Raw genomic sequence first — 25,393 nt, 5'->3', positions numbered from 1 at the left:
AATGGCAGAGTAGACATGATGGGCCGAATGGCTTAATTCTACTCCTTTTCCTTGTGACCTTATGAACCTTACTTATACATATATTCTATTTCTGTCAATGAAGGTCTATAACTATTCTGAATAAATGTTATCAGGAAGCATGCAGGTACAGCAGGCAGTGAAGAAAGCCAATGGAATGTTGGCCTTCATAACAAGAGGAGTTGAGTATAGGAGCAAAGAGGTCCTTCTGCAGTTGTACAGGGCCCTAGTGAGACCGCACCTGGAGTATTGTGTGCAGTTTTGGTCTCCAAACTTGAGGACGGACATTCTTGCTATTGAGGGCGTGCAGCGTAGGTTCACGAGGTTAATTCCCGGAATGGTGGGACTGTCGTACGTTGAAAGACTGGAGCAACTGGGCTTGTATATCTCTGGAATTTAGAAGGATGAGAGGGGATCTTATTGAAACATAATTGGACACGCTAGAGGCAGGAAACATGTTCCCGATGTTGGGGAAGTCCCAAACCAGGGACCACAGTTTAAGAATAAGGGGTAGGCCATTTAGAATGGAGATGAGGAAGAACTTTTTCACTCAGAGAGTTGTGAAGCTGTGGAATTCTCTGCCTCAGAAGGCAGTGGAGGCCAATTGTCTGGATGCTTTCAAGAGAGAGTTAGATAGAGCTCTTAATGACAGCGGAGTCAGGGGATATGGGGAGAAGGCAAGAACGGGGTAGTGATTGTGCATGATCAGCCATGATCACAGTGAATGGCGGTGCTGGCTCAAAGGGCCGAATGGCCTACTCCTGCACCTATTGTCTATTGTCTATTGTTATCACTCAACTGCACAGTGTTAAGTGTCCAAAACACACATGCTTAAAGGAGGAAAGGCTACTTCTGAAAAAGAGAAAAGCAGAACAGGTTTTTATTCTGGTTTCAAAAGAAAGTATGTATTGAAAAATTCAGCGATTGTGATTCGTTATTAGACCACTTTGAAACAATCCATAGGAAGACACAAATATGTGGAGCCTCTTCATTTGGCAATCTCTTCCCCTCTTGAGAGGAAGTGTTTGACTTATGGTCACTTGATTGTCCATATGAAAATGGTAGCCCTGTTTCTGTGCTTTATGACTCCATGTCTCTAATAATTCAGTAACTGGAAAATAAGAGCAGTCCATTTTTCATCCTCACACCCATACCATACTATTTTTTCAGCTCATTAAAGTCGAAACTGTTTGTTTGTCAATGTTATGGCAGAACAATCAGCAATGTTATATTACAACCACTGACAGATTGCATCATAGCGCAGACAGATCTTTGCCTTCTGTTTTGTTCTGAATGCATGTTTCAAATTGAAATATGATCAACTTTTATCATTGGCTTAGATATTTAAGTACAATATAATGAAAGAAACATCACCTATTATGAAAATCATAGATTTCTGGAAGGTTTCCAAACAGGATTTCCTTTTTATTCTTAAGTGCAGCTGGGATCAGAGGAGCCAGCTCTTGATTGTCCATTTCAACAGCATAACCCTGCAAAGGAAATAAGGTAATGAAGTAATTGCCAATTTAAAGAGGATTACAGTGTGTAAAAGGCAAAGTTGACGATAATATTGGATTAATTATCCAGTGGTTTGGCAAAAGGCTCATCATGGAAATAATATCTGAGACAGTTTCAAGACTGTCAAAACAAGCTATGTTCTGCAGAGAAGCAAATCTCACATCTTTATCAACAGTAATCTCAAAATATATTGCTCTTTCGATGTATTTAAATGCCAAGGCAATTTTCACACAAGGTTTAACACACTGCCGCGTAAAACGTGTGATAATCCTTGTTAGCACAGAGCGGTATGTTTTGGTAAACACCTTCAATGACGGAAAATGGTGAAAATTGAGAGATTTGAAGAAGTTAAATATGTTGAGGTGTAGAACATAGGAGGACCCGGAGTGGGGTAACTGCTGTGTGGGGGGGAGGGGGGGGGGGGAAACATGGCGTGGGATACTTTTGTAACTTTGTTGGCGCCCTTTATGTGGCGACTCTTTGCATACCTCGGGTATGGAAAACAAAGAATATCACTGTGAATTGTCACATGTGACAATAAAGTATTCATTCATTCATTCATTCATTCATTCATTCATTCATTCATTCATCCATTCATTCATTCATTCATTCATTCATTCATTCATTCATTCGGTTCCGAGGGATGGAATATCGCCCACCAACTACAACGCCCACTCTCATCGCCCACCAACTACAATGTTGATGTGCAAAGTAATACCTTGTTCAGTGGTACGGAGGTTCAAGATAATTGGAGATCAGGCTCTACACCATACACTTGGCATACAGTCATATGCAGACACACATGTGCAATCCAAGACCATAAAGAGGCGTTCTAATTACACTTGCTTGTACACACCCTCTTATGTACGGGGATCGCTGGGTGGCATGGACTTGGAGGGCCGAAAAGGCCTGTTTCCGGCTGTATATATATGATGATGATGATGATGTATGATGATGTGGCTTCCCAGTTCCACTTTTGTTCCCTCTTAACCTAATTTACACCCTGCTTCAATCCTTTCTGTTTCAGTTTCCTTACGTCAGTCCTCCAAACCCTGTCTGGCTCCCTCAGTCTCACTACATTTGAACAGGAAACTCCATCTCTGTGACTCTATGCCTTACTGGGACTGAATCTGCCTTGGGAGTCACTCATTCCAAGATAATTTCCACCCGATGCACATCAGAGGTTATGAGATTGATTATCATGATAGACACAAAAACCTGCAGTAACTCAGAAACAGTATCTCTGGAGTAAAGGAATAGGCGATGCTTTGGGGGTGGAGGGGGTGGAGGGAGGGGGGGAGGCGGAGTGGGGGGGGGGAGAGGGGAGGGGGGAGTGGGGGAGGAGAGGGTGCTGCACCAATGCAAGAGAGGTTTGGGCCCAACGGGTCCACTTGGTCTAAAGATTTGTTTTAGATTTACTTTTCCTGTATTGTTAATTGCTCTCCATACTTTAAGGCAGTTCTACCTGTGTTTAAATCCTATTCCTTCCCAATAAAGCAAAACATAGACTACTTCTAACCCTTGATGATTGTTCTAGAACATGTTCATAGTTTGACAGATTATTAATGGTGGTAGGCTCGCTTTTTATAAAAATTGGAGTCAGTAGTGCACAAATATTCAGTTGCATTTAAATAGTATTTAAAAGGTACACAATCAAGGAACTTAACATTTAAAAATCAGGACAAGAATTATTGCTCAAAGAAAATAAATTTAAGGTCAGCATCTGTAAAGATGTATTAAATGTGTAGGAAGGAACTGCAGATGCTGGTTTAAACCGAAGACAGATACAAAAAGCTGAAGTAACTCAGCGGGTTAGATTGCATCCCTGGAGTATAGGTGAAGTTTCGGGTCGAAACCCTTCTTCAGACTAAGAGACAGGGGAAAGATAAACGAGAGATTTAGACGATATAGAGAGGTATAGAACAAATCAATGAAAGATATGCAAAAAAGTAACAATGATAAAAGAAACAGGCCATTGTTCGCTATGGCCGAGTTACAGGTAATGAGACTCAAGAAGACGACTTTGAAGCGAGTACAATGACTTGGGTGGGGGGTGGCGGGGGGGGGGGGGGGGGGGGATGGAGAGAGAAGGAGGATGCAAGGGTTACTTGAAGTTAGAGAAATCAATATTCATACCACTGGCTTGTAAACTGCCCAAGCAAAATATGTCGGATTCTGACAAATCAACAAATGCTTAATTTCTGTACCTTCTGCTCGGTAATTAGAGTCATAAAGTGATACAGTGTGGAAACAGCCCCTTCGGCTCAACTTGCCCACACCAGCCAACATGTCCCAGCTACACTACTCCCACCTGCCAGCGTTTGGTCCATATCCCTCCAAACCTGTTTTACCATGTACCTATCTAACTGTTTTATAAACGTTGGCCTCAACTACCTCCTCTGGCAGCTTTTTCCATACACCCACCATACACCATTGTGTGAAAAGGTACCCCTCAGACTCCTATTAAATCTTTCACCTTCACCTTAAACCTATATCCTCTGGTCCTCAATTCACATACTCTGGTCAAGAGACTCTGTGCATCTACCCGATCTATTCCTCTTATGATTTTATAGACCTCAATAAGATCACCCCTCATCCTCCTGCACTCCATGGAATAGAGTCCTGGCCTACTCAACCTCTCCCTACAGCTCACACCCTCTAGTCCTGGCAACATCCTCGTAAATCATCTCTGTACCATTTCCAGCTTGATAACGTCTTTCCTACAACATGGTGCCAAGAACTGAACGTAATACTCTAAATGCGGCCTCACCAATGTCGTATACAACTGCAACATGACCTCCCAACTTCTGTACTCAATACTGACTGATGAAGGCCATTGTGCCAAAAGCCTTTTTGACCACATTATCTACCTGCGACTCCACTTTCAAGGAACCATGCACCTGCAGCCTCGATCCCTCTGCTTGACACTTTCCAGAGTCCGACCATTCATTGTGTCCATCCATTGCTCATGTTAGACTACCCAAAATGCACCACCTTACACTTCTCTGTATTAAATTCCATTAACCATTCCTCTGCCCACCTGGCCAATCGATCCAGATCCTGCTGCAATCTTTGACAACCATCTTCACTATCTTCAGAATCACTAACTTTTGTATCATCAGCAAACTTGCTAATCTTGCCCTGTATGTTCTCTTCCAAATCATTGACGTAGAAAACAAAGAGTGACGGGCCCAGCACTGAACCCTGAGGCATACCACTAGTCACAGGCCCCCAAGTCTGAGAAGAAACCTTCCACCATCACCCACTGCTTCCTTCTACGAAGCCAATTTTCCATCCGTTCAGCTATTTCTCCTTGGTTTCCATGCGATCTAACCTTCCAGAGCAGCCTATCAACAAGTCCTAAGAAATCATCTGTTACTGGGCAGGCCTTAGTGTGCAGACCTTGCCATAGATATCATGTCGTCAATGTAGACCAAATATGTTCCGTTCTTATTTTAAATTTGCCTGCATGCACACCAGAATCAAAATGAAGGTGAAATAAGCAAATACTGATTGAAATCTTTTCATATTGAACCACACATTTTCCCTACCTCAATGATGCCCTGGAGTTCTTCAACGTATGCCCTTTCTGTGTCAATCAGTTCATTCATGATGTGCCTGAGAAGTAGAGGATTAGCATTAAATTTCAATATTATCAGTTGTGAATCAAAAATAAATCATACAAAGAGTGACTCAACGGGTCAGGCAGCATTTCTGTAAAACATGGATAGGTGATATTTCGGGTTGGGATCCTTCTTCAGACTGATTGTAATGAGGGAGGTGGTAGGACAAAGGCTGACAAGTGATAGGTGGATACAGGTGAGGATTATTTTTCGACAAAAGGTGTGAGATAAGGATAGAATGGTTGCAAATTGTGAAGTCTGAGGAAGGAATGTAAGTGGAACGGGAGGTTGAGAAGAGAAATAGGTGCGAGTGCAGGTGGGACACAGGAGGAGGAGGGGAGGGGGAGGTGGATGGAGAACAAATAGGAGGGGAAATTCGTTTGTTACCTAAAATTGGAGAATTCAATGTTCATATAATTAGGTTGTAAGCTACTCAAACGGAATACAAGGTGCTATTCCTCCAGTTGACATGTGGCCTCATTATGGCAATGGAGGAGGCCCAGGACAGAAAGGTCAGTATGGGAATGGGAAGGGGAGGTTAAAATGTTTACCAACTAGGCGATTGCCGAGTCTGTGGTAGGTCTCGCCAATGCAAAGGGCGTGCAGGGATCATGAATGCAGTAGATGAGGTTAGAGGAGGTGCTCTGTCTCACCTGGAAGGACTGCTCGGATCCCTGGATACATGTGAGGGAGGAGGTATAAGGACAGGCATTATTTATCCTGTAGGGAAAGTACTTGGGGAGGGGTTAGTTTGGGTGGGAAGGGATGAGGGAACTAAGGAGTTACTGCGGGAGCGGTCTCTGTGGAAGGTGGAGAGGGGTGGAGATGTGAAGACGTGACTGGCGGTGGGACATCTTCCCATCACAGTCACATCTTCCCATCCCCACCCCTTTCCCCAAACTGGAAGAGCAGCAGCTTGGGTAGCTTACAACCAAATGGTATAAACACTGAAGTCCCCAATTTTAGGTTATTATCCACCCCTCCTCTCTCTCTTCTCTGTGCCCCAGCTGGGTTTGCTCCTATTTCTCCCCTCTACCTCCCCTTCAACCTTCATTACTTCCTCTGGCTTCATAATGCACAACTCTTCTGTCCTTATTTCACACCTTTTGTGTTTTCATCTCTGGCCTTTGTCTAACCTGTAGACCGAGGAGCACGTGTGAGGGCCTGGTATGGAAACCTCCACTTGGGCAGATGCGGTGCAGATGGAGGAATTGAGAGTAGGGGATAGAGTCTTTGCAGGAGGCAAGGTGGGAATAGTGTAGTCTAGATAGCTGTCGGAGTCAGTAGGTTTACAAAATCCTTATGTGGTCTGACAGGGCAGATGTAGCATATAGAACCATGGGTCAGTCTTAAACTAAAGGGTTAGCTTTGAGGACAGGGACAAGAAGAAATGTCTTCATCCACGCAATAGAGAATTCTCCGCATAGGAAGGCTGTGCAGACCAGATTGCCGACTAAATACAGGAAATAGATCAGGATTTATTTTGCTTATTTAGGGAATTAAAGTACAGATTATCCTCAGTTTTTGAAGCCTGACTTATGTATTGTTGGTACATAGGAACGAGTGTCTGGGAGACCAGCTGTATGGATTTGCCAGCCACAGTTCACAATCTCAGGTCAGGAGTATTTAATTGTCATATACATCAGGACTGGAACAATGAAATTCTTACTTGCTACAGCTTTACTAGCACATTAACGCAAAAAAAACCCCAACAAATTAATATATATTAAACAATAATACAATAACTTATCAGTTATAAGTTATCCAGACCATAATACTGCAATCTGAAGTCCTCACTGTAAACAAAGCCCATGGTAGTTCACTGCTGAGGTATGCCCCTGTACCTTCTTGTTTTGTTCTTCATTTTGTTCTTAATTGTTTTCTCTGTGTCATGTTACTTGCGAGCAAAGCACCAAAATTCCTTGTATGTGTACAAACTTGGCTAATAAAATTTATTCAATTCAATTCAATTCAATTCTTCTGGATAGAAGCAGAGAGATACGATGTGACCAGAGTGGGGTGGGTCTTTGATGATATTAGTTGCCTTCTTGAGGCAGTACTTTGTAGACGTGGCTGCATTTCCGACATGCTCGCCATCCGAGTGGCAAAATACGATACGGTGCGTAGACTTGTACATTATTATTACTTGGTTGTGTAGTTTACATCGGTCATTTACACAATCATTTTTAATGAATTTTGTGTAAATATGTAACAAGCCGGAGATAATCAATACTAATTGATTCCTTCCTTCTCCCATTCCTTCTCTCCTGAGATGCTGCCTGACCTGCTGAGTTACTCCAGCATTTTGTGAATAAATACCTTCGATTTGTACCAGCATCTACAGTTATTTTCTAATACTAATTGATTGATTGATTACTGAAAGGCGTAAAAGCAGCAGGAGGGCGGATGACCTACTCCTGCTGCTATTTGTTATGCATTCATCATTCTGCGTGTAAAATGCTGGAGTAACTCCCGTTAATTTTTATTGTTAGATCCTTTTTTCTTTTTTTTTTTTAACCCTCTTACTCTCTTTCTCCCCAAGTTTATAGTTTTATATTTTTATTTTTATTTTCTCTCTTCAAAAATTTAAAAATTGAAGCTATGTAAGAACTTTGTAACAAATGTGTTTTTTCTTATTTCGATTTGTACATATGCTTTTCAAAAAAAAAATAAAAAAATAAAAAAAAAAAATGCTGGAGTAACTCAGCAGGATAGACAGGATCACTGGAGAGAAAGAATGGGTGACGATTCGGATCGAGACTCTACGTTAGACTCGGCTGATGTGCGGCAGTCCTAACTGTGGCTCCACGTGTCAGCCGCCCCGCCCCAGTCCTCTCGCAGGGTGGTGAATCTGCGGAATTCTTTGCCACAGAAGGCTGTGGAGGCCAAGTCAATGGATATATTTAGGGCAGAGATAGATAGGTTCTTGATTAGTACAGGTTACGGAGAGAAGGCAGGGTTGTAGACCTGATGGGCCGAATGGGCTAATTCTGCTCCTATCACTTATGACCTTAGGATCTCTCCAGGCCGCTCCTTTCCGCTGGCCTCCCGCTACCGGACGGACCGAGCACCCGGCAGACCGCAACACTGGGGGGCCTGAGCGCTCGGCAGACCACGTTACCGGGGGGCCTGAGCGCCGGCAGACCGCGTCACTGGGGGACCTGAGCGCCCGGCAGACCACGTTACCGGGGGGCCTGAGCGCCCGGCAGATCGCGTCACTGGGGGACCTGAGCGCCCGGCAGACCACGTTACCGGGGGGCCTGAGCGCCTGGCAGACCGCGACACTGGGGGCCTGAGCGCCTGGCAGACCGCTTTACCGGGAGGGGCCGAAGCGCCCAGCGGACTGTGTTACCAGGGGTCCGTGTGCGCGGCGGACCGCGTCACCAGGGGCCTGTCACGTCACTGGGGGCCTGAGCGCCCGGCAGACCACGTCACCAGGGGGCCTGAGCGCCCGGCGGACCGCGTCTCTGGGGGGCTGAGCGCCCGGCAGACCACATTACCCGGGGAGCCGAAGCGCCTGGCGGACCGCGTCACCAGGGGCCTGTCACGTCACCGGGGGCCTGAGCGCCCGGCAGACCACGTCACCAGGGGGCCTGAGCGCCCGGCGGACCGCGTCTCTGGGGGGCTGAGCGCCCGGCAGACCACATTACCCGGGGAGCCGAAGCGCCTGTCGGACCGCGTCACCAGGGGCCTGTCACGTCACCGGGGGCCTGAGCGCCCGGTGTACCGCGTCTCTGGGGGGCTGAGCGCCCGGCGGACCGCGTTACCGGGGGCCTGAGCGCCCGGCGGACCGCGTCACTGGGGGGCCTGAGCGCCCGGCGGACCGCGTCATCGGCGGACACTCCTCTGCTTGTCCGCGCCCAACTGGCCGCTGGCGCGCATGCTCGGTGGCGGCCGGGGTCGGGGACGGAGCTGGAGCCATTTTCCAGGTCGCTCGGCAGTTCCCGCACGGCCGGCCGGCCGCTCCCTCACAACGCGTGGCCTGGTGCCGCCTCCCCGCTCCCTCCTCCCCTCCTCCCAGCTCCCCGCCCCCCAGCCAGCCAGCCAGCCCGCCCACCCGCCGGCCGCTGTCTCCCTCTGTTTCTCGGCCAGGAGCAGCACGGGATGCGGCAGCGGCAGCGGCAGCGGCGACCGTGTGGAAGTTTCGAGGCTGAGGTTGAGTGAGGTGACGGTTCAGGTACGTCTCCGACCCACTCAGTTACTGTCTTTATTACAGGGGGTTTCATGGGAACGTTATGGTAGGTGGATGCTGGAGTTCTCCAGCGCAGAGTGTGGAAGTAACTGAAATACTTAGTTGGTGCTAACTTCTCTGCAGTCAGACTTTTGTTTCCCGTTGGGCTTGAACCAGCCCAGCCCAGCCCTCCCCTGCCCTCCCCTGCCCTCCCCAGCCCTCCCCTGCCCTCCCCAGCCCTCCCCAGCCCTCCCCAGCCCTCCCCTCCCCACCCCTGCCCACCCCAGCCCTCCCCTCCCCAGCCCTCCCCTCCCCAGCCCTCCCCTCCCCAGCCCTCCCCTCCCCAGCCCTCCCCTCCCCAGCCCTCCCCTGCCCAGCCCTCCCCAGCCCTCCCCAGCCCTCCCCAGCCCTCCCCAGCCCTCCCCTGCCCTGCCCTCCCCAGCCCTCCCCAGCCCTCCCCTCCCCTGCCCTCCCCGGCGAGCTGGTCACAGACGGGCGAAAGCAAATTCCACCGCTCTTGGAGAACTAGGTTAACCATTACGTTTGTAGCAGTATTAATGTCCATGAACTATAACGTAATCCCAACTGATAAATATAGTTGGAGGAAAGCATATCTGCCGCCCTTAACTTGATCTGGGTGATGTGAAGTCGAAACTCACGAAATGGAATTGCATTCTTTTCTGATTTGGCAAACAAGCAACTGTAATTGAATATGTAGACAACTGAATTTAGGAGGTTTCATACAATCCAGTGAATCGTATACAACATTGTGAGAACTGTATTACTTTCATCAGACTTTTGTATCGTATCAACGATATTGTTCCTCCCTGTCAACATCCATTCATGAAAATCACTGTCCCACAGACCCAGTGTTGGATCTACAATGGTATACAGATATGATAGAATAGGAATGGTCCTAGGAGTTCTTAACATTGACTTCAGAGTCCATGATGTCTCAAGAATTAGTTCAAGACTGCCTCTATCCCTTGATTCAATACTTCGGCTGCCTGAGACAATAGACAACAGGTCCTGGAGTAGGCCATTCGGTCCTTCGAGCCAGCACCTCTCAAGTAGTGTTCAACATGAGATTCCAAATGAACCGTGTTTAGAGTTAGCAGCGTCTATCAATGAGAAGAATCTTTCTTATCAAATTTGTTGAGTCTTGCATATAATGGCCAGACTGAGTCTGTGCAATGATGAGGGTTCCAATGTAAAAAAGTTTATCTAACCTCATTTTTGACAATTGATTTGAACTGTCTCCAATGAAATCTTTCCTAAAACAGAGGAACCAAAATTGTTTATTCCCTGGATGGATAACTGTACGAGTGCCCTGTACAGTTGTTGTAAGGCTTTCCTGCTGGGGGGAAAAAAGCAGAAAATTGTTCATGTTTCCTGCCTGTCCATGCCAATATATCCTCTGTCCATGCCAATATATGGCTACTTTATGATATTTTGTGAGGCATCTTGTTGAACATTTGGAAACAGGAAGGTGGTGCAAATAGGCAATGTAGACATAGTTCGATTGAGTGTGCAAAGATCTGGCAAATTAACTATTTTATGGGCAGATGTGAAAATACAAAGAAGCATCTATTCTATACAGTCTGAGCTTGCAGAACTCTGTTGTGCAGAGGGATCTAGCAGTTTTGGTGTATGGTTAGCAAAAACCATATCATCACTAGTATGCAAATTTGAAAACGCTGAATAATGTTTAATAAATTTACAGATTCTGGTTTAGTTACTTAGGTAATGGTAGAGTGTATCAGCAATACTGTAGATTGTTTAAGGAAGTAAGTAAATCCATTGAAAATAGTTCAGTGTAAGCATACACGATTAACCACTGGAATAGATAAATTGTCTTGAATAAACTAGGCTTTCATGTGCAGAAGTTAAGGAGAATGAGAGGAGACGACTGAAAAAAAATGTTTGGAGAACTTTACAGGGTGGATGTGGAAGAATCTTAAAATAGGGGCTACTTTTTAAAATAAGGGGTAATGCATAAGATGAAGTATAGGTTTGCTTTAGAGGGTTGCTTTAGAGGGTTCCTGAAAGGAAGACTCCCAAAGTAGATATTTAGTCAATAAGCAAAGTCTAGAAATGTTACCGGAGATGCTTGGAAATATGGAGTTGAGATTGCAAGCAGTCTTAAGGGGTTAAGTGGCTTAATCCTATTCCTGCAAATTTGTATTTGTGAATTAATTTCCTGTACAACATCATCTCGTCTTTTGAAGTATTGCTATCTGAAAAGATTGGCTTTGAGATCCAATTCTTGTAGACTATTTGCTTTTTCAGGAAGGGTGGGTTTTTAGGAAGACCTAGTAGATTCTCCTCTTCTGAGTGGTGGTAGAGTTTGTGCTGGATGGCCTCGTTGGAAAGGTTTTTTGTTTACAAATATAAATGGAAGACTTGGGTCTTGTAGCGTTGTAATTTTTTACTTAAAATATGAAGTGATTTGGCACATTATACCACAAGAGACCCATGGTGACTCATAAATTAGTACTGCTGTTTCACAGCTCCAACAACCCAGATTTGATCTTGAGTCTGAAAAACAACATTCCTCCACCACTCTGTTTCATACCATGAAACCAATTCTGCTTTCAGATTGTTAGCTCTGCCTTGATCCCAGGCGATCTTAACTTCTTACTATGCCGAACCTTTCAAAGCTCTTGCTCAAGTCCACATAGACTGCATCCAAGGCCCTGTCCTCTGCAATCTTTCTGGTTACTTCAAAGAACGCAAATCAAATTTATGAGACTCTATCTCTTATGCTTCCCACAATGTCCTTTGATCTATCTGATCAGGCCTTGGAGATTTGTATCTCTTGCATTTGAGGACATCCAGCACCTCCTGGAACTATAGTAGAGATGATTCTCAAGACATCTCCTAGTTCTCTTGTCATCTTGTCCTCTGTGTTAAAAATAGGGGACAAATATTCATTGAGGATCTTGTCCATCTCCTGCAGTTCTATTGCTCTATACCAAAAGACAAATACATTTTCCATTGATACAGGAGTTTGGTAATTGAAAGTATCTAACCAAATGCAGAGGACTTACAAGTTATTTTGTTGTGCTTGTTTCCAGGGAATATCCCTGTGATTAATTGCACAGTTAGCATAGAAAGCTTGTAATTAGATAACAAAAGTTTGAGATTTATAGCAATGGGAGCCATGGAATAGCTTCAGAAATGTGGATATTTAACACAGTACGAATTATACTTTCTACATGGAGAGGTATTAAATCAGCGTGAGTCAGAGTCAAGAGTGTTTTATTGTCATATGTCCCAGATAGAACAATGAAATTCCTACTTGAGCATTTGTTTGTCCAATGCAAGAGCAGTTAATTAGGAAGAATGTGTAGGAAGGAACTGTGATGCACCGAAGATAGACACAAAATGCTGAAGGAACAATAGACAATAGGTGCAGGAGTAGGCCATTCGGCCCTTCGAGCCAGTACCACCATTCAATGTGATCATGGCTGATCATTCACAATCAGTACCCCGTTCCTGCCTTCTCCCCATACCCCCTGATTCCGCTATGCTTAAGAACTCAACGGGACAGGCAGTATCTGTGGATCGAAGGAATGGGTGACGTTTCAGGTCGAGACCCATCAGACAAATGTCACCCATTCTCTCCAGAGATGCTGCCTGTCCTGTCTTTAAATTAGGAAGAACATTGCTTTGGATGACAAAAAGAATTGAGTTTACAGCAATTTGTATGTAAATTAGGTGCACGAGGTCCAGTTTGTACCCATATTTGTTTTAAAACTAGTAGCTCAGTCAGTTTATGTTGGCAAATGGGATTAAACTGAGTTTCAACATTAATGCGGCTTCAGCAGGTTTGTTTATCTGGCCTTTGGATGTAAAATCACTTGACAGATGTTTTTTTATTAAAGCCATAAATGCATTTAGTAATTTTTCAAAAGTTGGGTTCTTGAGTTATGAATAACCAGTTAGAGTACTTTGTATTATGGCAATCTTCGCTGACACATGGCTTTATTGAAGTTGCACAAGAACCTGTCATTTCATGTTACTCATGATGGATGTCAGCTGTCATTTGCAAACATCTGTATATCGTGAGTTCTCCTTTGTCACGTTTAAGTCGTCGACAAATGCAAGCCATGTTTTTCTTTTCATCAAAGAAAACAAAATCTTCTAATTCAATTCTTAACAAAGCTTAAAACTCTGAAATTCTGTGATAATACAGAATCGGACATGTTTGAGCATTAATTAATGTTAGTAATTTTTCATTGACGTATGCTTCATTATGCAGGCTATTTATATGCTGTAATCTTGAAAAAAATACAAAATGTTAAGGGAACTCAACAGGTAGCATCTGGAAGGGAATAGATAGGTGACATTTCAGATTGGGGCTACTCTTTGGACTGGAGTCTGAAGGGTCCCGACCTGAAACATTGACTTGCTGAGTTCCTACAAAACTTCGTTTTGCTGAATATGTTGTCCAAATATCTGTACTATTTTGGTTTGGTGCAATTTGAAGAAGTCTGTTACTCATAGTAGTTGTTTTTTCTGCATGATGTGACAAAAAACTGATTCTGTAGTGGCACATTTACTGCTGTGCTTGTAGGCATAGCGTTAATCATTCTGAGGTTTCCAATAGGCACTGATTGAATGAGGCAGGGTTTGGGAACGGGAAGATGAGTGTTTGTACAGTCAGTTTGTACAGATGTCACTTTAATTTGCTCCTGGACTTTGGTGCTGCTGACTTCCCTGGTATAACACAAGGAAATTCCATCCAGGATCCTGCACCAATTTAAACATGGTGCAAGGTCTGAAACCCCATTGAATTCAGTGGGGAATTGTTTAGGTTCAATGTGAAATAGTGAAGGTAGGTACCTTAAGATTAGTTTATCTGATTTTAATTAGTTCATTGTAAGCAGAATTTTGCTGAGTTTTGTTTGAAATTCCAGTTGGAACAACTAATGCTTGGACGCCCCAGATTTAAAAACACGTGGAAGTCCATGACCATGTGAATGATAGGTGATGCAGCATCTGACATGTGAAAGGGAAGATGTCTGTCGTGCACGGATTCTCAGATTATCCCGGGGAATTGTCTCCTGGATCTTGTTTGTGAGATTAGCAGGATCTGAGACCCTTATGATTTCAATGGGGTTTCTAGCCTTTTAGTTGAAGAGGCAAAGGAAAGATTCTAATTATTGTATTCTACTTTAATGTTTTTAATTATTTGTTTTCTTACTTGACTTTTAATTTAATTCAATTTTAGTAGGCTTTATTTCTGAACATTAGGGTAATCAGCCAACTATTAAAAGGCCTTGCAGCTTTCAAAGCTGCACCATAGTTTTGTTGGCTTTGAAAGTCTATTGGGAATGAGATCCACACACTGCAGTTCTGTCATTATCCAGGCAATGCCTCTGGTTGCAGAGACCCAACAAGATATGCCTTTTTTTCCAGCTTAGTTAAGTACGGGTATTACAGCCTGTTATTCCAGCGAATTAGCCCAATCTAACATGATCCAGACCATATTTAAACAAAAAAGTAGTTGTAATGTAAAGTTGAATTAAATAATGCTTTTGAATATCAGTTGCCTTCACATTAAATCCAATTTAAATTACAATTTTCATCTGACCTCCAGTCTGCCAGTCTCTGTTGAATTCTGCTGCAATGTTGCTCACTGTGCTGCTTAGCTTTGTACAATTTGCAAACTGCAAATTTTACTCGGTCTGGTTATTTTACTCTACAGGTTATTTGGAAAAGTTTAAATTTCAAATGTTCGAGCTCGTCAATAAATTTCCTGGATTGGAGAATCAAGGTCCTCTGGTAGGAGGGAATGAAAAAAGTTGCAGTCGCTGAATTTAGTGCATTTTTCAAACAATACTGGAAAATTATATTTTGTATTGTTTTAAGATAAAAACATTAATCTCTCAAATTGTGAGGAAAAGGAAGGGAACACAACATTGCACGCTTCAACTACAGATGGGTGGGGAATTGGTTCACCTGAATGAGTTAGCAAACAAGATCTGTATGGAATATTCAAATATGGCTCCAACTTAAAATTGAACTCCCATAAAATAGAAAAGTAGGGAGCGTCACAGAATATTAACATATAACATATAACAACTACAGCATGGAAACAGGCCTGTCCGGCCCTACCAGTCCACGCCGACCATTCTCCCTGACCTAGTCTCATCTACGTACACTCAGACCATAACCCTCCAATCCCCTCCTATCCATATACCTATCCAATTTACTCTTAAATAATAAAATCGAGCCAGCCTCCACCACTTCCACCGGAAGCCCATTCCATACAGCCATTCCATACAGCCACAACCCTCTGAGTAAAGAAGTTCCCCCTCATGTTACCCCTAAACCTTTGTCCCTCAATTCTGAAGCTATGTCCCCTTGTTGGAATCTTCCCCACTCTCAAAGGGAAAAGCCTACTCACGTCAACTCTGTCCGTCCCTCTCAAAATGTTAAAAACCTCTATCAAGTCCCCCCCAGGCAAAAGGATAGTGAATCTTTCAAATTCTCCATCCAAGGGGTTCAGCAGCTGTGTATATTTAATGTAGATTGATGGATTCATTGTTATTTTTGAGGGATATGGTGCTACTGCAGAATATGCCACTGGTAAAAAATCTTATTGAATGAATGGACCAGGATTTAAGGGGCAAATTGTGGTGTAGGATTCACCCTCATTCAATTTGCATTGATGTTGCTGAGTAAGTAATTTTTCTATCACAATAATAGCCTGTATCAATTCCAAAAAAAAAGTGGCACCAGGAATTGTGTTGGTAATAAATGGGGCTATTGAATAGTCTGTTCATAATACTAATATTTGATATGACCGTGGGATAAACTTTTTAGTTTTTCCCTATTGGCATTTCTAATCAGGCTGGTACTTATTGATCACTTCTACCTCTTTGGAGGTTAATGTTTCAATCGTGTGCTCTATTTATGAACATATGGTAAATTCTCCTGTCTTTGGGTTTGATAAGGCAATGGGATGATGGAACAATAAGGTGCAGAGGTGTGTAACTTGAAGCTGATGCTGCTTCCATGATTTTTGGACCTTGCTCCTATGTGGTGCAGATTGGGAGATGTTTTTGAAGAATTCTTGACAAGTTGCATCAGTAAATAATGCACACTGCAGCCACAGTTTACTGGTGTAATAGTCATATAGCATGGATATGGGACTTTTGACCCAACTCCAGAGATATTTTTCCTGAGAAATAATTAACCATGCCCACTTTTGTTAGCTCTCAGATTCTGATGAATGTATTACAAGCTATTCTGTCCATGAAGTCACTCAAAACTCAGTGCCTGATGTGACGCTTCACTCACCTATTTCCTTTTGGTAATCTGTATTAGCTCCCAATGAAGACCAACTACATCTAATTTCCATCAACTTTACGTCCTGTGGAACTGGGTTTGCAGCCACATTTCCGATGTGAACCATTTAGGTTATAGGGAACTGAATACTGCTGTAACCAGGGGTAGGCCTATAAAGTGTTGTTTAGGGACTGAGGTGAGGATTTTTTTTCACCCAGAGAGTTGTGAATCAATGGAATCCACTGCCACAGAAAGCAGTGGAGGCCAATTCGCTGGATGTATTCAAGAGAGAGTTGGATATAGCTCTTAGGGCTAACGGAATCAAGGGACTTAGGGAGAAAGCAGTAACAGGGTATTGATTCTGGCTTGAAGGGCAGAATGGCCTACTCCTGCACCTATTTTCTTTGTCTGTGTTTCAATGTTTAGTATTTGTGATATCTTCATTGTGTTATAGACAATAGACAATAGGTGCAGGAGGAGGCCATTCGGCCCTTCGGCCCTTAAATGTGATCATGGCTGATCATTCTCAATCAGTACCCCGTTCCTGCCTTCTCCCCATACCCCCTGACTCCGCTATCCTTAAGAGCTCTATCCAGCTCTCTCTTGAATGCATTCAGAGAATTGGCCTCCACTGCCTTCTGAGGCAGAGAATTCCACAGATTCACAACCCTCTGACTGAAAAAGTTTTTCCTTATCTCAGTTCTAAATGTTGCTAGCTAAATTCTTGTGGTTTGGATATGTTCTTATGCATTCCTATTTTTAGTTGGTGTCTATGTTAATGATCAGTGAGGCTGTGCACGCGTGTGTGGAAATTGTGGTGGAATGCAATTCTGCTTATGCACTGGTTGTATTGAACTCTATCTGTTAACCTATTGAGTTTGCTGCTGGACGTGTGAGGAAATGTAGTGTTCACTCTTGCCAACAGCCATGGATGGGTACATATGCAACAACAGATACGATTAAGTGAAACATTCCATCAGTTTTGTTCTTTTGTAAACTGGAAAGTCCAGTCAGGCAGGAAGCTGCCAACTCAGCGGCACTCTATGAATATGGGATGTGTTCCCAGAAATATTCACTATATCCACTTCCTTCTGGTTTGAGTAGTGAATTACTGCCTCAGAGGGCGGTGTATGTTAAATATTATGAAGCTTTCTATCCTAGTTTAGGCCAAATCAGTGGATTTATTTAAGGGGGGGTCCAAATTCAATGTTTCAAACTTCCATCAGACTATATGAGTGTAGTGATTTTGGTTGTCCCGGAGTTGAAGGACCCATCCAAGGATGGGTGAGGGATGAGCCTGGAACATTGTTCCTTTTCCTTCTTTTCAAAATTGTCATTAGGTTGTAGTCTTCCACGGGTTTTGCGTCCTATCGCGTTCACGGTACCTCCAGACAATGAAAGGTTGTTTCAGCAACACCTGCCAAATAATTCCAAGTAGATCAGCGTGGGCACAATTTCTTGTGTATTTGTACACGCACTTGCTGTGTTAAAACTAAAATCATCTTGATTTAGCAATGCTCTTTAAGGATAAATATTCAAAGTATTTCTGTACTGTGTAGCATTTTGGATTAATGCAAGAACAATACCCTATGCAGCACAATATTGAATTTTAACCGTCACCACATGGATTTCCCTGAAATCCTGATAGTAAAAGGGAGAAAAAAGCTTGGCTCAGAGCCAAATGGTGTTTTCACAACCTAATCAGGTGAGGACTCTCTGGGGGGGGAGGGAGGAATGGACATTTTATTAAAGGGGTTTGCCTATCAGTTGTAGACATTCCCTTGTCCAGCTGGAAACATACAGAGCTCAAGTCAACAGTTGTGACAAGACTTGAATCAGTTGTGGATTTGTTTAATGCAACTATCAGGCAAAGTGGAGTAACTCAGCAGGTCAGGCAACATCTCGGGAGAGAAGGAATGGGTGACTTTTCAGACTGAAGAAGGGTCTCGACCCGAAACGTCACCCATTCCTTCTCTCCCGAGATGCTGCATGGCCTGCTGAGTTACTCCAACATTGTGGGTCTACCTTTGATTTTAACCAGCATCTGCAGTTTTTTCCCGACATATCAGGCAAAGTATCTGAATGTAAATAAATGGAGCGAGGATTGAAAACCTGTTGTAAGATTAGAGCCGGATGCCTTGAGTATAAATATCACATGTTAAAGATGAATATCTTGTAGGTATAATTATTTCCTACATGGTGTTCACAGTTAAAGCTTGCTAAAAGTTATGTGTCAAAAAAAAATCATATAGAATAGATATTTGTTGCCTCCTCTGTGCAGTGTATTCCTTCAACCCTGCACACATGGCTCAATTTGTATATTATCTAAAGTAAAACTGTTTATTTTAAGTTAAAACTTGAAAATATAGATCTCTTGGGTGTAAACGCATTCCTAGACATGAATGAGCAACACTGTAATTGCTTGTAATATGTATTCAAGCAGGAAGAAAATCTGAAACCTTGTTAATTTGAGCAACATGCATATTTTTTTCTGCATTTACATTTTAAACTTTTTAAATTCTTTAATCTAATACATTTATGTTAATTGTGTTTTTGACAGGTTCCATTAGGTGTTGGAATAATTACGAAGCGGAATGATTTAATTAAAAATTGGAATTGAAGATGAAGACTATGGATTCAGATTCTTTTTTGATTTCTCCCTCACACTGCCCCATTAGTTTCTGGGAATAGGCACTGGAATTTTCAACCTGCGAGAAATAAAACTGGAGAAGGTGCTTCATTGATTTATATAACTCAAACATCTAATTTTATGTATTGGAAAATATTCTACCACAGTAGATCCATTTGGTTATATCAGCTATGCAAGAGGGCACGAAAATCTCGAAACAAAACACAAAAACCTTAAATCCTGCTTGACTGTCAAATAAAAACTAGATTTTCAAGATGACTACAGTGTATAGAAGAAGAAAACGTCAGTTTCTCCAGTTAGTTATCACTTGTTTTTCCTGTTGCTTTATCCTCGTATATTGGGAGCAGTTCGATGCAAATGTCATCAGTCATTTGAAGTCTTATTCCTACAGATATCTCATCAATAGGTACAGTTTTTTAAATGACAGCATGAGTCTGAACAAGGAGACGGCAGCGAGCCTCCACAGTTACCGGTACCTGATCACCCATGAAAACAAATGCAAGGATGAGGATGTATTGCTCCTTTTGTTTGTGAAAACCTCTCCTGAAAACTGTCCTCGGCGGGATGCAATTCGTCAGACTTGGGGCAATGAACAATATATAAATTCAGAGTTAAAGGTTACCATTAAGGTAATTTTTGTTTTGGGAGTACATAAAGATCATTCACAAAGAGACATTGTACAGCATAAGTTATTTCGAGAAGATCAACAGCATTCTGACCTTATCCAACAGGATTTCTATGATGATTTTCACAATCTTACACTGAAACTAATCTTCCAGTTCACGTGGGCAAATACTTACTGCCAAAATGCTAAATTTGTCATGTCCTCTGATGATGATGTTTTTGTACATACTCCAAACCTTGTAAACTACTTGCGACAGCTAGATAAAGAAACAAGTAACTTCTGGATAGGTCGAGTGCACAGGGGTGCACCCCCTGTAAGAAATAAAGAAAGCAAATACTATGTTCCGTATGAAATGTACCAATGGCCTGCTTATCCAGATTATACAGCAGGTGCTGCATATGTTGTGTCTCAAGATGTTGCAGTGAAAGTATACGAGGCCTTAATGACCCTAAACAGCAGCCTCTATATTGATGATGTTTTTATGGGCATTTGTGCCAAAAAGATGGGAGTTCCACCGCAACACCATGTATATTTTGCTGGTGAAGGAAAAGCTCCATATCATCCATGTATTTATAACCAAATGATGACCTCTCATGGACACGTAAAAGATATCCACCATTTGTGGAGAGAGGCCACACATTCTAAAGTGACTTCTCTCACCTCTGGATTCTGGGGACAACTGTACTGTCGACTGATCAAAGTGTTCCTTCTCTGCAAACCATACTATGTGGACACATATCCTTGTGTTGCTGCATTTTCCTAGTGCACTATTTACATGAAGAAAAAAACAGCACTGAATTTATTGCTTTGGTTAGGTGGAGGAAAGAGGGTAAATAAATCATAAAGATCAAATGGAACAGTTTAAATGAGAACAAGTTGACCTTTAACTACTCTTAACTGTATTTTTGTCTGTGTGTATAGATTTTTTTCCAATTAAGTGCAAGATACCAAGTATCAAAAGTTTACAAAATGGAAAACCAAATGATTCAAGTCAAGTAAATGGAGACTTATGCCAGTGTCTGCTGGTGCAATTCTCCAGAAGCTATGTCTGTTAAGGTCTAGTTGGAGAAAATGGTGAGCAGTGATTAAATGAGGAGCAATAATAATAGCAATATCTAGCTAGCCCGATTACTCTGCCTTGACCCATTTTGCCAGCTGGTCCACAGATTCTAAATTGTACACGTTTTAACTGATTTAATTAGAATTTGATATTGTTTAAAATAAGTAATGGCTAAATATAACATTTGGCTCTTGTCACATTTTGTGCTGGTAGCAGTATACTAAGCAGTAACTATTCTGTTATCAATTAACATTAAGATTTACATCCTGAGAATTTCATGTAGCAGTGCCTTTTCTTGCATGACTTTTACGCACATTTCCTTTCGGGACTAAAATTTACATGTGGTCAAAATTTCTCCTCCACCCAACACTCCTGTATATTTCAACAGTGTTGGTACCTTGTAAAACTAAAATCGAGTAACTTTTTCTGAAAGTCAAACTTATTAAATGTTCATCCGGGTATTCTGGTCTCCATCTTATTTAGAAAAAAATACAATTGAAAGTTATGTTCAAACTGATTACATAGCACGTACAAATCAGTGCTTTTAAGAAACCAAGTAAAATGATAGCTAAATACTTCTGTTTGTAAATTTGAGCCAGTGGTATACATATATATCTAAAGACAGTTTCCTTTTGCCTCTTAAATTCATTTTTTTTAAATGAGTGAAAAATGGAGCATTCTGTTAACTGCTAGTTTTCTCTCATCCTATTACCGATCTCTCCTCCCTGAACAGCAAAGGTCATTCATTTCATCCCTTGCACTGCAATGGATAACGGCAGAAGAGTGCCGTTTGAAGTGAGCCAGCTTTTGATTGTATTTTAGAGAGCATGAGCATTGCAAGTATTGGCCATCCCAGAAATGTGAAATGGTAAAAGAAATCTGGACTTAGTGTGGAAGTTGTTGAGCAGCCAGCTTGCCTAGTTTATTGTATTGCCTCTGACATAACTTCTCTTAATTTATTTTAGCTTTTATAATTTTTTCCCTTCATTTTGTGCAAATGAAAAGCAAACTGATTTAAAAACAGATCTTTTAAAGTTTAAAAGTAATGTAATTGCACAAGCTGATAACTTCTGATTTAAAAACCCTTGCTTTAATTTTATTATACGTTTGGGCAACATATAATATAGATACACATTAACTAATCTTAACTCTACACCATCACTAAGATCTATCATTTCTGATCAAAGGCTGATTTTTATTGAGGAGTTAAATAATAAAATCTTCTATCAGCATGTATCTATTTCTGCTTAAATAATAAATCCTCCTTCCCATTTGCCCCCATTCTCCGTCATTGCTGTTACTACAGGTTTTTGTCTTTTAATTTCAACGGGGAAGTTCACTGTGGTGGAATGGCTTGGAAGGAAAAATCAGCTTGGAATTCAGCTGGAAAAAAATTAACAAACTTAATATAATTTACATTAATTTACATTAATTCAGAGCTGGAAATAAACTAAGCATTACTGGTCCACCAAAAAAAGAATCCAAGTTTGCAAGCCTCAACATCTTTCTCAATGAATTTCATCCTAGAAGTTAGTGTTACTTTTACGTGGCTCTGTCATGGGTTTAGAAATTTGAACTGAGTGATATTCTCCTTTAGGCACGTGTTTTGCTGCAGCTATGGATTTCAAGCAGTATCTTGATGCTAAATACTGTATTTAACGCTAACTTGACAATTAAAGAAAATTGCAACTCCCCTTATTAGCCTGACAGTCTGATTTGGCTCTGTCTGATTGTCATAATTAGTTATGTGAAGTTGAGTTTGGCGATCCAACATAGCACACCAGAATATTTGGTTAACTGCTCTGATTTCCATATTTGTACACCTGGAAGAATGATGTGCAGTTTGCTTGCTTAATAAACTTTACTTCATCCGGACGTTTATTTTAGTTCCAGGAGATCAATCCATTGTATTTATATTATGGGGCTTGGCTTTTTAATGCAGCATTGGCTTCGTGTACAACCCAAATATTAATTGGCGTATGTCTACTGTAAGCAGAGAAAATACTTGCATACTAGTTTAAATGCTCGGAGTTGATTTTCTGGAATCAAAACAACGTTATAGTTTAAAAAAGAGGCATTTATCAGTTTTAAGTTATCTATTTTACGTCCTGATTAATTGTGCAGTAAATTAAAATGAGAATTAGGATGTGCTAGCCACTGGCATTTGGATTCTCGGCAATTGATAATAATATTTCATGCTTTTATAGTGGGAAAAGCTAGAGGTGAATGTAGGATCCCCCCTCAAATATCTGACTTACAGATTTTTGTATAATTTATAAGTACCTTATTTGTTTTAAAAGCTATATGATGGATTTAGGAAATTGAGCTATGTACCTGTCTAAAGAACATACAAAGTTTTTATTTAAAAGATTTGGATTTGGATTCCGAAAGTTTGGATGGGAGTGCAGAGGAGAAATTTCACCCATGTCAGGTTTTGTCACAAAGCTTGTTGTGGACATCTGTTCAACTTGCTTGGCTGTGATATTCAAGTTAAAGTCGACATCTCTGCTTCACTTTGAATTCTATTGCAGTTTTAAAGGTTTGCCTAAACTCTGTTTTGGATTAATTTATTGTATCTGGTGACAATGTTGTAGAAATTATAATAGCCATTTGGTGTTTTTTTAAAATAGCATGCCAGTTGCAATTATTCTTTCCTTTACCAAGAAATTATTTAAAAAATAGGCGTGCATTTTTAAAGAATATAACATTAATTTTGTCATTGACTAAAACAAACATTTTACTTGACCAGCTGCAATTCTTTTGAGGAAATGGTGTAATGAAAATGTTTGTTCTAATGGCAGACTACACCCAGTTATTATACAGTAATTCATTCCCACAAAATTGATAATTTGTATATAAAATGGCACCTTCACTTTGACACAGTGTGGGATATAGGAAAACTCATTAATTTGTAATGGATGAACTTTTTGTTGAGTTGGGCAGTTTTGAGGGAATGTTGCGGTTGATCTTAACTACGTTGTATCACAGCAGTTTGAGTGGCCAGAAGTGGGAAGACTTGTTTCATTCTTCACAGTCATTTATACGCACATTATATAAGTCTACATTCTTTTTTTTTCCCACATCAAACCCCCATTTGCCAAATATCACCACAATGTTCAAGGTAGCACGGAGGTAGATTGTAAATGCATCACTGAAGAAGAATTACAAGTAGATTTTTAAATGCTATCAGGATGGTATCCTGTTTTTTCTCATATTAAGTTAAAGGATTTCTTCACTTATACATTTTAATATGAATAAATCTGAGCCACATTAAATTTGTGACAATTTTAGCATTTTCTAATACATCCCCATAATTTTTTTAATTAAATTAACTAAACAGTTTGAACACTTTCTCCGAAAAGGCTCAAAAGTCTTGAATGTTTGCAGTTGGCATCTTGCAGTTACCGTTTTCTGTGCCATAAGCTGTTTACCAGCAGCTGGCAAAGGCTAGAAGTTTGCACTAATGGTATAGTTGATTACCCTCTTCATTTAGTACGTGTGACCTATGTCTCACAAGCTTTATTAATTCAATTTATTTAATGAACAAGTTTGAGTTTTATCTTTTGTGGTCACTTAAAAATTGTCTGAAATGCAGTGGCAGAATTTAAAAGTGAAATTGTGTACTTTACCTCATACTGAATTTTTACTCCATTATAAACCTTGTAGATGTATTTATGAAAGGGTTTGATGTTTTGTTACATACTTATGTTGGAAGCCTCATGCTAGTTTTGCACCTGTTTACATTTTCTGGTTCAGCTGGAAAATATATATTTTTGTATTTTGACATTTTTCAAGTATGTTCTGGATAACTTGTCCAAAAAAATAAAAGTCGTATGAAGTAACAAATTTTGTATCTGCTAAATTTTTAAAACATTGAAATTCTGCACAAAAAAATGTGCAAGTCAAATATTGTTATAAAAAACATTCACAAAACATATACCCCAAATATTTTATCAGTTTAAAGTTAATGTAGCAAAGAAGATGCATGCTTCATGACGGGCATGGGAAGGCTGGCAAATGGCTAAAATCTTTGAAGGCAGGGAATAAATGGGAAAGCAGTATTTGCAGAGATTTGGGGAGACAACTGGAGAACCTGGATTGTGCAAAGAGGAAGTAACAGAAATAAGTGTGAGGTGTTGCATTTTGGGATGTCGAACAAGAGCAGGACCTACACAGTAAATGGCAGGCCTCTGGGTAGTGTTGTAGAGCAGAGGGATCTAGGAGTACAGGTGCATGGTTCCTTGAAGGCCGAGTCGCAGGTAGATAAGGTGGTCAAAAAGGCTTTTGTCATTTTGGCCTTCAGTCAGAGTATTGAGTATAGAAGTTGGGAGGTCATGTTGCAGTTGTATATGACATTGGTGAGACCAGATGTACATACCCAAATTAATTTTTACAACAAATTTAACAAAAAGCAAGGGGAAATCTTCCA

General features: G+C 41.4%; 2 protein-coding genes across 5 annotated transcripts in view; one reads left to right on the top strand and one right to left on the bottom strand.

Annotated features, from left to right (window-relative positions):
- mcf2l2 (MCF.2 cell line derived transforming sequence-like 2) overlaps positions 1-25,393 on the bottom strand; it is a 327,596-nt gene that overhangs the window by 115,155 nt on the left and 187,048 nt on the right. For all 4 annotated transcript variants that reach the window (XM_078410194.1, XM_078410198.1, XM_078410195.1 and 1 more), the window contains exons 16-17: positions 5,088-5,154; positions 1,393-1,508 (exon numbers count right to left, since the gene is read on the bottom strand). In XM_078410194.1, coding sequence (XP_078266320.1) covers positions 1,393-1,508; positions 5,088-5,154 — 183 coding nt within the window. The remainder of the gene's footprint in view (positions 1-1,392; positions 1,509-5,087; positions 5,155-25,393) is intronic.
- On the top strand, positions 9,210-24,695 carry LOC144599384 (lactosylceramide 1,3-N-acetyl-beta-D-glucosaminyltransferase B-like). The gene is made up of 2 exons (XM_078410199.1): positions 9,210-9,336; positions 19,190-24,695. Exon 2 carries the CDS (start codon positions 19,534-19,536, stop codon positions 20,665-20,667), a length of 1,134 nt encoding a protein of 377 aa, XP_078266325.1. The 5' UTR covers positions 9,210-9,336; positions 19,190-19,533; the 3' UTR covers positions 20,668-24,695.

The sequence above is a fragment of the Rhinoraja longicauda genome, chromosome 13 (assembly GCF_053455715.1).
Source record: "Rhinoraja longicauda isolate Sanriku21f chromosome 13, sRhiLon1.1, whole genome shotgun sequence".
Lineage (NCBI taxonomy): Eukaryota > Metazoa > Chordata > Chondrichthyes > Rajiformes > Arhynchobatidae > Rhinoraja > Rhinoraja longicauda.
The sequence above is the reverse complement of the archived record's forward strand: the minus strand, read 5'-3'. Positions and strand labels throughout refer to the sequence as shown.